Source organism: Eublepharis macularius, chromosome 9, assembly GCF_028583425.1.
Source record: "Eublepharis macularius isolate TG4126 chromosome 9, MPM_Emac_v1.0, whole genome shotgun sequence".
NCBI lineage: Eukaryota > Metazoa > Chordata > Lepidosauria > Squamata > Eublepharidae > Eublepharis > Eublepharis macularius.
The window spans coordinates 65,029,568-65,045,012 of record NC_072798.1 but is presented as its reverse complement, the minus strand read 5'-3'; the positions used below and the strand labels follow the sequence as shown (position 1 = coordinate 65,045,012).

Here is a 15,445-nt window from a genome sequence, read left to right as displayed (position 1 = left end):
AATCACAGCTGTAAAGGGAGAAAAAAGAAATTTCTAAATCTCCCAGTGATGGAGAAAATCATGAAAACAAAACTGCAGAATGCCACAAAATGGCCCAGAAACCAAAAAGAAACAAAATTAAATCCAATTGGTTGTGTCAATTGAACAAATCTAAGCATATTTCTATATTGTCAGTTTTTGTTTTGGATTTTGAACATTTTGCTTATCAATATATCCAGGGCTTTTTTTCAGGGGGAACGGAGTTCCGGAACCTCTTGAAACTGGTCACATGGCTGGTGGCCCCGCCCCCTGATCTCCAGACAGAGGGGAGTTTAAATTGCCCTCCGCGCCACCGTGCGGAGGGCAATCTAAACTCCCCTCTGTCTGGAGATCAGGGGGCGGGGCCACCAGCCATGTGACCATTTTCTCTGAGGGCAACCCACTGAGTTCCACCACCTCTTTTCCCAGAAAAAAAGCCCTGAATATATCTAATTCTCAATGTGGCACCAACGAGCGGCAGGGACCATGGACAGACCAGGCAGATCTTTCTGTAAACCTGAGAAAAGCCCCAGGTGTACAGCAAAACTTGAAACCTTAAAAAAAACATTGGGGTGGGGGAATTAACCTCCCCAATGATACCTCCTCCCAAACCTTTACCTTTTAAGAAGCAGATGCCCTCAGTGGCTGTTGTTAGGCAGCTACAACAGTATTGTCAGCCTTCAAGCCTTGGTTTCAGTGAGGAAAAGGCAGGGGGCTAGGACTTTGAGGGAAGACTCATTGGGACCAGGCCCACCAGCAGCTGCTGGGCAACTTGCTACCACATGACTTGCATGACTCCTAGACCTGGCTGCTTCCCGTTGTTCAACAAAATCATAAAAACCAGTGTGGTGTAGTGGGTCAAGTTTCTGACTATGACGGACAACCCTAAACTTGTCATTTTTGGGTAAAATAAGTACACTCAAAATGAATATTGTACCTTGAATTATATATGTTATGCATGCAATCTCTTTTCATATACCTTTTATATATAGTCTTAAAATAAATTTTGTTTTGGAAATTTATGTGGGGCTCAATATCACCTAAGATTTCTTTAAAGAGGATGCAACTTTCAATTAATGAAGGAGGATTTGGTTTTCCAGACCTAACAGGAATATTTTTTAACGTGTTATCGGGATCGCTCCTCTCAGCTGGAATATCCATTTTGAGTTCTTTTGGAAGCTTCTTTTTTGGAGCAACTTTTAAAGTGAAATGCATTAGGGTCTACTTATGTTAAAATGGATTTTGTTCCTCCTGCAGTCTCCACAGCCAGAGAAATATGGCATATATAATCATGACAATCTCAGTTTGACTCATTCTCACACACTGAACTAACATGGTCAAATTCAGATTTAAAAATTAAGAAGAAATCTTTTTTTATGGAAGGCTTGGACAGACAAGGGAATTTTTACCTTAGATGAATTGACAGGACATGATGATGAGTTTTTGTCATTTTCTCAGTTGAAATCTAAATTTGACTTGCCAACTTCTGATGAATCAGAAATACAAAGAGAGAATCATGGGAAAGATCAAAAGGAAAGCTCCAAGAGTGTTGTGAGAAAACAGTAAATAAAATAAATTGAAGAAAAGAATGTGTGGACAATCTCATATCTTCATTATTCTTAAATAATACATGTTACATGCATAAAGCTGCCAAGGGAACGCAGAGGCATACAAAGTCACCCATGTGACAATAAGGTCACCATAAGATAATTACAATAATAAATACAGTAAGTAAAGTGCAATAAATATCAATAAATAAGAATAGAAATGTGATCACTACAATAAGTATAAAGTGACAGTGCCTCGAATTACAAACATTTATCTGAAATACAATACATTGTAATAGTAAATTTCATGAATTGAACAAATAGAATCTAAGGGAAATGTCCATCAGATCCAAAAGGGATGTAGGAAGATTTTCATTGAAGAGTAACTGCAAGGGGGGTACTAGTATGTCCATCCCGTTTCAGGCGTCCTTCTTCCGGGCAGTTACCACAAGTAGGAATCATAACTTAAAGTAAGGAACATTCCCAAGCCATCTGTCCACACATTTTTTTCTTCAATTTATTTTATTTACTGGTTTTTTTCCATTTGTTTCTTTAGTGGCGCTCTTGGAGCTTTCCTTTTGAACTTCTGATGAATGGCAATATTTACAATGGCAACATTTATATAAATCAAATATTATTTGTTGGTGTTCAAATATGACCCAGCAGCTTTGAGTGCTTCAGAATCTCCCCCACTTTTGGAAACTCTTATTGAATCAATGCAAAAAACAAAAGCTACATTATTTGTATATAAATATTTTATGTTGTTCAATAAATATGATACACAGAGACTTAGAAATGAATGGAATAATGCGCCGGAGTGTCCAATTCTGCTAAAGCAATAGGATAAAGTATTAAGCCTTAAACTTGTTGCTGCTCTGTATCTTAAGCTGCTGAAGCAATGGGATAAGGTTTTAAGCCTTAAAACTGTTGCTGCTCTGGATCTTAAGCTGCAATGTATTCAGCAAAAAATTATGTTTAGGGTATATTGATTCCCCACTCCTCTACTTGAAGCCAGCTGGGTGACCTTGGGCCAGTCACAGCTCTCTGGAGCTCTCTCAGCCCCACCCACCTCACAGGTTTGTTGTGGGCATAATAGTAGCATACTTTGTAAACTGCTCTGAGTGGGCATTAAGTTGTCCTGAAGGGCAGTATATAAATCAAATGTTGATGTTGTTGTTATTATATTGGACAGCCCAGTTGCTTTTAACTAAAGGATTAAGCACAGTATCTAATTCTTGGCAGTGTAATTCTCAAGATGCATCTTTTAAGCATATGCTTTAGACATTCAGTCATTCAGCCCATTTGTAAGAAAGCCATTACTCATATTAATTGTGTATTAGAATACTCATTTATTTTTAAGGATTGTTAAACTATTGGTCTGTCTTTTGGAATCTAACTGATGGCCAACAAAAGTGGACTCTATGTGCCCTTACAGCTGCTAAAAAAATTATATTACAGCATTGGACAGACAAAAGCCCGCTTGCTATAATTAATTGAATTGAGGACCTTATAAATTTATCAACATTAGAACATACTGCATATAGACAACAATTGTGTATGGACATTTTTAGATATTTTGAAACCTTTTATAGAAGCCTATGTATAGATTTGTGTTTTTGTAACCAACATTGGGGTTTGGGAGGGAGGGGTCTGTTACTTATTTATTTCTGTTCTTTTATTTTGCACCAATAAATATATATTTTTTAAAAAAGAAAAGAAAAAAAGTTTCAGACTAGTTGCTGGGAGACCAAGGTTGGAATCCCATTCTGCCATGGTGTTTGCTGGGTGACCTTGGGCCAGTCACACACACACTCAGCTTAACCAACCTCACGGGGTTGTTGTGAGGATAACCAACCTCATAGGTTGCTGGGTCCTCATTGTGGAGAAAGGCAAGATATAAATGACAAAATGTAGCTGAAGATGGGGGGCATCTAAAAGGTAGATGGGTGGGTGGAAGGAAGAGAGCAAAGAAAGGTTGCCAGGAGGAGGGAAATAGGAAATAAATGGAGAGAAAAATGAAATGCCCCCCTCAAGTCCTTGCAGGTACCCCATTTGTTAAACTGGACTTGCAAGCAAATTGGGGAAAGTTTTGGTTTATTAAGCAATAAGCATGTCCTTAGTACACAAAATTGAAATCCTGGTCACCTAGGAATTCATTGCATGTCCCCACACTAGATACCAGCCTTTGCATAACCCTCTCTTAATGTTATAATCCTTTGTGTATTTATTAGGCCGCTGTAACCCATATTGATATTGAGAAAGTGCTAAGTGTTAAGATTGCAATCCTGTGCAAGCTTTCCGGGGAGTGAGCCGATTGAACTTAAAAGAGTGGCTTGATTCTGAGTATACATGCATAGGATGGGGCTCTGTTTATTATTGTTGATTTTCACCAAGTTATGACATTTGTTAATGGATGTAACTGCAGATAGATCTGTGAACGCCTGTGACAAATCACCTGCATTCCTAAGGATTTGGAGGGTCAAACCTTTCTAATTCGGATTTAATCTAAAATAATTATTACTTATAAAAGCTGTGCCCTGAATGTGAATTACAATCCTCAAATCAATACAGAGGGCATGAAGACCAGGAGGGGGATGTATTGGCCAATTCTGTGTGCATTAAATTGTTCTGAGTAACAACAACAACAACATTCAATGTATATACCTCCCTTCAGGACAACTTAATGCCCGCTCAAAGTGGTTTACAAAGTGTGTTGTTATTATCCTCACAAGGTGGGTGGGGCTGAGAGAGCTCTGAAAGAGCTGTGACTGACCCAAGGTCACCCAGCTGGCTTCAAGTTGGAGGAGTGGGGAATTAAACCCAGTTCTCCAGAGTCCTGCCAATCTTAACCACTACACCAAACTGGTTCCCAGTATTTGTCCCAAATGCATTGAGCAGTCACTTATCTGAGTTAGGTAGTGATTTTCCGCTGCTTGATTTTCCTACGGCCCCCAGCTTTTTGTATATGCTGTCATTGCTAATATTTAGAGTTTGTTTTGGCCCACAAAACAAAGGAAAGTTCTTTAAACAGATGTATGTTGAGCTGCTTTCTATACATTCTTATCAATAGTCTAGACTCAAGAAGAACACAAGTGAATAGTCTATCATTTTTTAAAAAGCAGTTTCCTTCCTTAAACAAAGAAGTTCTCAGTCTGTTTTATGAAAGGATGGGAGCAGCATTACTTCAAAAGGGAGAATGAAAAAGAGAGATAACAAAATTATTCTTTTGGTGTCTCCCATCTAATCAATAGATAAATAAAATGAACAGTGTTTCAGGAAATATCTACCAGTTAACAAAACCACCAGCATTGCCTAATAATGTAATATATTGCAATTCCAAATACTTTAGCACTATATTGCATCTCTGTGTCTTCACAGAAAGCAGGAGCCACTGGGGAAAAACGACCAAGAGGCCGACCTAGGAAATGGGTAAGTTTTTCTTTATGTTCCTCAAAAAGATGAATTGATTTTCATATATTCTAATGAATTGGTCAGTATGACAGGGAGCTCACCACTAATAATAACTAGGCCTGTGAATGTTGCAGGCATCACAGTGATTAATGGAGGGGATCCCAGGGGACATGGGAGAGGTAACTGCATTTTCTGCTTTTGCAGACAATAAATATAAACAGATAATGTGATACATAGAAACTTGCTCCTTTCTCTAAGCCTTTCTGAACCTAAGTACACACTATCTATTCCCCAAAGATGTCTCCAGCTCCAGTGGAGAAGTGTGTTCCGAAGCCCGGTGTGCATGGGCCCAGTTTAGATCAGGACCATGATGTGTGGCAAGAGGAGGCATAGACTTCCCCCTGGGCTGTTTTCTCAACCCAAAAGAGCCCTGAGAGGTGACAGTACTTGTCCTGTAATGGAAACATTATGCACAACTTACAAATCACCAACCATTTTGCTTTAATGAGAGCTATATCTGAGTAATGAACAATGTCCTGAGTTATTTTCTATCCCTCCTGGCATGTTACCATGCTTCATTTTGCACTAGAAACAGAACATGGATTAAGAAGAGCACCAGAAATGAAGCTATCATCAGTTAAGCAGCACAGAGAACTACCATTTTACATTTTTTTAAAAAGCCTAAAGTAGATCTTTTTTGTGATTCCCCCACCCACTGAGTCTTCAAGCAGATACATGAGCTACTCCGCAGTAGGACACAAGGTACCTGTTGGACACCCCTAGTGTAGCTCATCAGTACAAATGTAGTCCCCAAGGAGGCAAATGGCAGCTCTCCCAGAGCCACTTCTGATTGGTAAAATGGTTCAGGGAGTAGGGTTGCCAGGCCCCCTCAACCTCCGGGCGGGGGACAGGGGCCTGGCACTTACCTTGAGGGAGAGGGGGTGCACACGCACAACGTGTGCAAAGCACATCCCCACAGGCGCAATGACTTCACTTCAGAAGTGACGTCATTGCGCAGCCCCGGGGAGCACGTCCAGGCTCTGCAGGGGCTCAAAATGGCCCCGATCTGTGCTGAAACTGGCTTGTTTTTGAGGTGCGCACAGCACAGGAGCACTTCTGCGCTCTGCAGTGCCTCAAAATGGGCCCATTCTGCCACAGATTGGACCGGTTTTGAGATGCTGTGGAGCACAGGAGTGCTCTTGCGCTCTGCAGCGCCTCAAAACAGGCCCATTTCAGCACGGATTGGGCCTGTTTTTGAGGCGCTGTGGAGTGCAGGAGCGCTCCTGAGCTCCGCAGTGCCTGAAAACAGGCCCAGTCCATGGCAGAACGGGCCCGTTTTCGGGTGCTGTGGAGTGCAGGAGCGCTCCTGTGTTCTGCAGCACCTGAAAACGAGCCCGTTTTGCCACAGATTGGGCCTGTTTTCAGGCGCTGTGGAGCTCAGGAGCACTCTTGTGCTCTGCAGAGGCCCTGATCTAGGCCAAAATCGGCCCGATCCTGGTGGGTGCTGCGCATGGGGGTGTGCCGTGCTGCGGGGGAGCCTGCAGGGAAGGTTTGCACCCCCCGCCAGTTAGGTAAGTTGGGCAGGGTGGGGGCGCGGGGGCAGGGGATCCCCCACCCCCACCGGGGGTCTGGGATCCCTATCAGGGAGGGAGACTAAGCCCCCCTCTTTTCATGTGCCATGGCCCCCCAAAAGTTGGGGATTTGCATAGTTGGCAAGCACGCCCATCCACCTGACCCAGAGGAGACATAGTCTTGTTAGGCTCTCATATTAACATGCCCAATGGACGAGGTGTACATGCTTCCTTTACTTTTGTAGGGTGTGTGCTTTCTCCTGAACTGGCCAAGGACAAAGTGTTTGTGCCTGAGAGGCAGCACTGAGCATGCAGCAGCTGCCTTTCCTTTTGCTACCTGTTGTCATCTGCTACTACCAGCCTTCTCCTACTGGGAACCTCTTGACCCCTTATTTGCTCTTCTCTCATTCTCCCAGCAGTGGTGAAAGGGACAGGAATGAGCCTCAAATGAGCTCTAGTGAGAAGCAACAGCAGCCAAAGAAAGCATTGGGTCACAGGAATCTGATTAATTTGGGGGATGTGGTCTGGCTGTGGCCTTTGCTTATGGCCCACAAAAGCTTAGGACAGTTCTGAGTGAATTTATGAAAGAGTTAAAGGAAGTAATCGTAACTTTCTACATTTGGTCTCTGGTCATTTGCTCCAAGACACATTGCTGGTGTTTTCTGGGAGGATCAGCTTGTGTGAATCTTATCAGCATTAATGGGTCTCGGCTCCTCTCTCTTTTTAAAAAGTAGGGTGACAGAGATAATTTGTTGAGTAATTCAGTTACAAAGGTTAAAGAGTTGGTTTTATCAGGCATTGGAAAGTGATTATGAAAGAGGATAAAATTCAAATGTGGTGTGTGCAAGATAAGGTTCAAAAACAAAACTTCTTTGTTTCTGTCATAATGTTCTGTAGTTTCTAGGAAATATCCCACCCCAAAGAAACAAAAAGTCATTGGCAAACTTCAACCAAACACTACACTGATTTATTGATCCTTCACGAGCCAACTCAATATACTAGTTTAGGTAGGGCTGGGCCCAACTGAAGTGAATTTGCACCTGCTGGCCACCTTGCTTATCGTAGTCAGTGTCTGAGATAACGGTTGCACTTCCCATGACCCCTACCCTGCAGGAAGCGCCTTTTAAAGCAGAGATACTATGAGGCACACAGAACAAATGCAGTAAATATACTGATGCACATTCCTTCCTACACATGCAGGGGACAAGACCTAGGCCTAGTTAACACTTCCGTGGGGAACGAAATAGCAATTAGGTGATAGACATGAGGTGGTACAATGGTTTGCACCATTTCAGGCAAAATATCACAGAGGATCAAATGTTCAAATGCTTTGCTGTGCTAAAAATTCTCTGGAAACACCAGCATTGCAAGCAAAGAGAGGAGATAGAAATTTTTTCTCTCTACTGTGATAACTTTGAGGTTCCATGGAATTCTGGGGAGAAAGAATGGTCAGATCTGGAATCAGCACATGGTCTGAAGGAGTGGCCTCAGGGCTTTGCCACCTCATGTGAACTAGCCCTCAGGCATATACCACAGCATTGACTAGTTCCAGCTGTTACTGCACTCTGACTTCAGTGCATGTGTGGGAAGACCTCATCTCTATTCCTTCTTCTTTCATTGCCACAGTGGCCATGGTTTTACCTGAGCTTTGGAGTACCTCATCTGAACAGTGAATGAGCAAAAGCCCTGTGGATGTAACTTTTTCCTACAAAATGAAGAGAATAAGATGAGCTGGGTACTTTAAAAAGTGTGCTGGATAATATGTTGACAAAAGGGACAGCAAGCCACAATCCGGTGGACATATTAGTTTATCTTGGGATTGATACACACTGTGTCCAGAGGCAAATTTCACTTTTTTAAAAATCTGGAGGTGGGGATAACTTGGACTGAAAGTGAGAAATACCACTCTTATCCTCTGTACTCCTCAGCCTTTAACCACAAGCAGAATTTTTAAGAGTGGCATTGTGCCCCCAGGTTATGGAGGATTTTTTTTTTTTGCACATGCAAAAATAATTTTAAAATTTCAAAGTTAAGATGGCAGTTTTGAGTAATCCATTCAGGGTTAAGACAGTGCATTGACCACAGCCAATGCCAAGATAAGATTGCCAATTGTCTGGAGAAAAAAATGCCCTGTTCCTTCAGTAGTGGCTCAACAGGATGTTATTTACTAGTGGATTTTCATTTACCATCGTGGTGAAAAGCTTCAGCTGCCCATTTCCACTCATTAAGCGTTTATTCAGGGAATAGGACGTTTTCCTATGCCTACCTCTTCTTAGATTTTTATTCCACATTCTTCCAAGGAGTTCAGTGCAGTGAACACGTTTTTTCCATTTTATCCACAACAAGCTGTGAATTGGGGTTTCACGAGGGAGAGCCCCCAGTGAGTTTTATTGCAGAATGAGGATTTGAATCCTGGTCTCTTCAGTCCAAGTCTGACAGTCGGTAAAACTATACCACGCTGGCTTTTTATTGCATTTAAAGAGATTTAATGTCTTTTCTGAAGATAATAAGAGTAATAATAAGGGTTTTTTTTACAATCTGTTTCTGTTTGGATTAATAATAGAATAGCAGTAAAAATGAGAAATTCTTTTGTTGGGGAATTGTCACCTATTAACTGCAGTGATGCATACTTTCAATGTCGCACTTGTCCTTGAAATCAAAGATCAATTCACACAGCCAGTGTACAAACTGAACAGAAATAACCCCTCTTCAGCCATCCAGGTACGGGGGAAATTCTAGTGTGAATCAGACTACATGGAGGTACAGCTAACATCTTCTAGTGATCACAGTGGCTGTAGCTGATTGGGGAAATGCAGTTTATGAAGCTTTAGGAGTAGGAGCTGTGCCATATTTTATACTGACTATGTTTGCTATATTATTATTGTTATAAAATTGTGCTTATGCTTTTAAAAAAAAATCCAGTCATTTGTGGATGTGGGAGCTCTGATGCTTGCATGGGAAAGGGTTCTGTCACATACCTGCAAAAGATATGACAGTAGAATGACTTCCTCCATTGCAATGAATACTTTAAGAAGCTCTGTGCATGTATAAAAGCATGCGCAGAGCTCTGTGTTGAGTGCCATGAGTAACCAAAGTGTAAAAATCAGTGAAAAATGTTACCCAAAGCCACATGTCTCAGTGTACTTTAACAGCCAGGATCAGTTTACAACGCACGTCTGTTATGCAAGTTTCATTTAAGCTTTTAATTTATAAAAGAATTATTTTTTTAAAATCCAATACATTTATAGTTAGCATTACAGTATTATTTATAATAGAGGTCATGGGGTTTTTAAAAAGAAAAATAATGCTTGGGTTGGAGTAAAAGGTGCAAAATTACACGTGACAGGTATTTTTAGTAAATCTGCAATCTTTTTTGTGAGTGTAGGATTCTGTGTCATATGTTGTTCATCAAACTGCAAAGTATTATTTCTGCTGTTTCCTTCAATAAGTACATGCAGAGACACATTAGTTAACAGACCTCCGTAGAACGTGTGGTAGCCAAGTCTTTCTGCCAGTTCAAATTAAGTATGTTGCATCTGGTTTTTCATATTTTTTGAAAGTGTAACCAAATCTATTGATACAATAGAATACCTTGCTTTTTTTAAGTGTTTTTTTTTTAAGACAGCATGAAAAGAAAATTTTTACAGTTGTGCGTGGTAAAGTATTATATTAGTAGCAGTTCTCTTGAAAAGCAGTTGATGAAAATAAGGATCTTTCAAAATAAGCTGTCTGGTACAATATCAAGCAGCCACACAAACAGAGCGACATGTCAAGCATAGATCAGGAAGTCCTAAATATTAACATTTGAAGTCAGTCATTTTGTTTAGAATGTACAAACTTACTATTTGTCTTTTACCCAAAATCTAAACACACTGCAAGGTTTGGCACAGTTAAGAATATTGATTTCCGTGTGACTTAGATTAGTGCACTGGATCATAGCAATTAATTGCAGTATGCAAGAGGGTAGTTAAAGTATGCTTCTAGTCAGGGCTTTTTTTCTGGGAAAAGAGGTGGTGGAACTCAGTGGTGGAACTCAGGACCACACAATGACGTCACAAGAATCAAGTGTGAAGAGTTGGGAGATGGAGTCCTAATGGAGAGTAGTTTTAACACCAGCAGGAGAACTGGGGAAAGTTGACAAAGAGATTTGGGAAGTAGGTGCAGACTCCCAAATGGTCCAAAGAAAGGGGATGGAACTTCTAAGGAGATTTTCTCTAGCCTGTCAAACAGGTAGCTCTGGAGAGTGAAGAGATCCCTGCTTAGGTGTACTTGGAAACTGTCTTTTGGAGACCTTAAGATTCAGTCAAAAACTGAAGGAAAGCACTCGTATTTGGAGAGAAGGGGATTGAAGTACAACAAAGTACAACCAGCATTCCTAACTCCAAAAGAAAAAGAGAATACTAAAAGAAAATATACTAGAGTGCCTGGGGAAATACAAGGGAACCAAAGCCTCAAAATAAAAGCCTTTAGTAAGAACTGAAGCCCGAGCATGTTCTGATTTTACCATTACAAACAGAAATACTAAAGTTGGCCAATTAGTTTTTAGAGTGGTCTGACTGTTAGGTATCATTTATTAATTTATTAAAAACTAGTGTCTGGTTTCTAACTGTGATGGATATATTCAATACTTGTTGGCTCTGTATTTGTGACACTGTGAGAATTTCCAAATGTGACTGATCTATGTTTAGGAAAGTGGATTATGAATCAGGATTCCCGGGTTCTATTACTAGTCCAGTGTGGTGTCAGGCAAGCTGTTTACTATCTTTAGGGCTAAATATACCTTTTGACAAGTGTGTAAGGATTCCATTTATATATGTGATACTCTGGGAGGTATTCCAAACTCCCGTGTGCCTATCCTTATGAGAGATGTAAGTTTAGTCATAAAGGTTGCAAGAGTATGGCTCTTTTAATGATCTCTTATTAAGTAGAGTTTTCAAAGATGTATATAAAACTAAACTTCAAATGAAACTCCCAATGGGCTTTGTTATTAGGCAGTGGTATGCTTAAAATATAAAGAATGGTTTCTAATTTGACATTACATACAAGGTGTTTTTCTTTTATGCCAACAATAAAGTATTTTCTGGTCTTTTCTGCATGGAGCTTTTTTGTTGATTCTGGCCTCATACAGCTTTGATTTGTCCCCCAGTTCAGTCTCCAAGCTGCTTCCCATACTTTTGAACATTCTGCACAATGAAAGGTTGCTTCTGCTTCAGTTTCCACAGTTTTTCTCCCTGAGCATATACCCCAATTTTTTTCCAAAATGAAATCAAACAACAGCTTGATTGTAGGTTATAATGTTTTCTTCCATGTAATCCCTGGCCCTTTCACCCTCACCTTTATACCCCTGTGTCCAAACTGGTTGAACAGCAATGTGTAACCACACCTTTTCTTCCACCACTACTCTCGGCTCTCTTCCAACAATATAATGTTGTTATTGGTTGTTTGTTATGCGCTGTGTGTGCCAGTCATTGGGGAGGCGGGGAGGCAGTTAAAACACAGTGGATGTTCTATATTTTTTAATCCAGTCCTCTCTTTTAACATTTTAAAGGCTGCTACATTGCAACATTTTTATTATAACAACATTCGATTTATATACTGTCCTTTAGGACAAATGAATGACAAACTCAGAGAGGTTTACAAAGTGTGTTATTATCCTCACGACAATTACCTGTGAGGTGGTTGGGGCTGAGAGCTCCGAGAAGCTGTGACTGATCCAAGGTCACCCAGCTGGCTTCAAGTGGAAGAGTGGGGAAATCAAACACAGTTCTCCAGATTAGAGCCCTGCTGCTCTTAATCAAAATTTATCTGATACTAGGCTCAGATTTAAAGGTAAAATGTTGACTGCAAGTGAAGGTAGAATTATTTTCCAAGGCATATAGTTATACCAGTGACAACAGAGGAAAGAAGAAATTGATTTAATGCTCAAATAGGTTCATGTTAGAAAACTTTCATCATCAGAGTCGAGAGACTTATTTTGAAGTTCTTAGAAAATACAAATAGGTTCACTCAAGAACTGAGCACCAAAGTCAAGGGTGGTAGAAGAGAGAATAGGAAGGGCATGTTGAAAAATATGAAAAATATGTTTCTTTAGCCCAGAAGGATATAATGCAAGTAGAATCTGATTTCATTGAATGCATTTGCTCTACATTGTAGGCTGATGATAATTTCTTCCTTTTTCTTTTTTTTACAGTTTATTTATTTATTAAGTTAGAAAAGGTATCTGTCATCTCTCCACAGACCTGTACATGTCAGTCACAGGATTCATGCCTTTTCTGATTCTGTCTTTGTATTATCAGTTTCAGCACATGGTAGTGTATGATTTCCGGACTTGAATCTTATTGGTTCTGTAGAACCAAGTGTACATTGTTAAAGTATGAGCTGGTAATTGGCAGCATGTTTGGTTTCACCAGAGTGAAATTACAGAACCAGCAAGAATGGGAAGCTGCCTAATCATCTTTTTCATTGTCAGTACAGCCCACTGTATAAACAAAACTTAGGAAAACTTCCCAGAACCCAACAACACCACACTACAAGGTGTATCAATTATTTGTTTCATTACATGTATACCAATACATACAATAAATATATCATTACACCATAAATATCAATGCGTGTCTGTTTACAAACTCTTATTTAGTCCTCTTCCTACAAAGTTCTGTTACAAACTCATCTTCCTGCAAAATTCAGTCCTGAACCAAAAAATGTTGGTACTCAGTTCAAAAGTCCATCCAGTATTTTCTTCTGACTCTTAAATAAATTCCACTTGTATGAATTTCTTTGGCTGAAACTCGCCCACCACGCGGCCACAGCAGACCGGGAGATTGGCAACGAGCCTGCCAGCTTTTGAAGTGCTCGTTTCGGCAATTCTTCTTCACAGCCAAATCTTTGTTCAGCCTCAGTAATACCTGAAATAACCAAAGAGCCACTACATATTCATTTGCTATTATACACATATTATGAACCAATTTCCACAATAAAATATCTACTCACTGTCAGAAGCCCATATCATAAGAAGCTACTGCCCATTGCAAGTGCTGCTGCTAATTAGCATGGATTTCACCTGTTGGAGTCATATGAATTTAACGAACCTCACTCTAACCGGGGTAATTGAACGTCTACAACCTTCAAGATCCCTTAAAGGAACAACGCCAAAGTATTACAAAAACACCGCCCAATTGATTTCACTGTTGAGACCTCGCGGTGCCAGACTATCCATCCGATATATCCACCTAGCCTCAGCCCTCAACAGATCGGCTCGACTGCCGTGAGCTTTCAAAACCTCCAATACAGAATAATTTAATTCCCTTTCACTGGTGTGGAACTCTGAAAAGTGTTCGGCCAAAGGGGCTGTCATCGTTTTGGTTCGGATTTTCGAGAGATGCTCCTGTATGCGTATCCGAATGGGTCGGGATGTACTTCCAACATAATTTAAAGCATAGTCTGGCACCGCAAGGTCTCAACAGTGAAATCAATTGAGCGGTGTTTTTGTAATACTTTGGCGCTGTTCCTTTAAGGGATCTTGAAGGTTGTAGACGTTCAATTACCCCGGTTAGAGTGAGGTTCGTTAAATTCATATGACTCCAACAGGTGAAATCCATGCTAATTAGCAGCAGCACTTGCAATGGGCAGTAGCTTCTTATGATATGGGCTTCTGACAGTGAGTAGATATTTTATTGTGGAAATTGGTTCATAATATGTGTATAATAGCAAATGAATATGTAGTGGCTCTTTGGTTATTTCAGGTATTACTGAGGCTGAACAAAGATTTGGCTGTGAAGAAGAATTGCCGAAACGAGCACTTCAAAAGCTGGCAGGCTCGTTGCCAATCTCCCGGTCTGCTGTGGCCGCGTGGTGGGCGAGTTTCAGCCAAAGAAATTCATACAAGTGGAATTTATTTAAGAGTCAGAAGAAAATACTGGATGGACTTTTGAACTGAGTACCAACATTTTTTGGCTCAGGACTGAATTTTGCAGGAAGATGAGTTTGTAACAGAACTTTGTAGGAAGAGGACTAAATAAGAGTTTGTAAACAGACACGCATTGATATTTATGGTGTAATGATATATTTATTGTATGTATTGGTATACATGTAATGAAACAAATAATTGATACACCTTGTAGTGTGGTGTTGTTGGGTTCTGGGAAGTTTTCCTAAGTTTTGTTTATATTGTTCTGAACCCTGCCGCTCTCGTGTTGGTTCTAGTACAGCCCACTGAACAAGGCATTTGTTGTCTTGCTACCTGTGATGCATTTTTGATTCCTGTTCCTCATCTTCCTTCTCCGGGGTGTGAGTTGAAGCATCTGAGTGAAGGGTCCTTTCCACATTTCCCCAGTTATATCAAACCCATTATTCCAATGAAAGCAGCCTTTGAGGAGATCTGCGGCATTACAAGTTGGCTTCTCAATGGGCAAGTGACCTTTTTAAAACGCAGGAATAGAAGGACTGTGGTCAAGCTCAGTTACTAGATCTGAGAGGGATCCACAGGTGTTATGGACAGAGCTCAGTGTATAAGTTCATTGTTTTCTCCTGAAACCTTCCAGTGCACTAAACTATAGAATTTCCTGCATTTATGGAAAATATTTATTTTGTTCATTATTTTGCACGGTTGCTTGAATCGCTGCTATACTGGCTGAAACATTCACCTCTCTTTGGTAATTTAAAGAGCATGCTTACTGAATTCGATAACTGTACAAGATATATGTGCTGCATAAAAATTACTTACATTCCAGTTTTTATAAGCCAATAATAAGAGTTTTAAATATTTTGTTTTATTTCTAGGCCACCCTGGCACAGAGGCTCCAAGTATTACTTATTACATAATGTGAAACACCTTGGGGCTATGTGTTAGGAAACCATCTCGTTAGGAGCCTTTGTTCAGGTTTTTCATACTCAATTCCC

At 40.4% G+C, this 15,445-nt stretch overlaps 1 protein-coding gene across 1 annotated transcript in view; it reads left to right on the top strand.

Annotated features, from left to right (window-relative positions):
- The window catches only part of HMGA2 (high mobility group AT-hook 2), a 168,199-nt gene that overhangs the window by 14,845 nt on the left and 137,909 nt on the right, over positions 1 to 15,445 (top strand). The window contains exon 3 of the mRNA XM_054988717.1: positions 4,944 to 4,994. Coding sequence (XP_054844692.1) covers positions 4,944 to 4,994 — 51 coding nt within the window. The remainder of the gene's footprint in view (positions 1 to 4,943; positions 4,995 to 15,445) is intronic.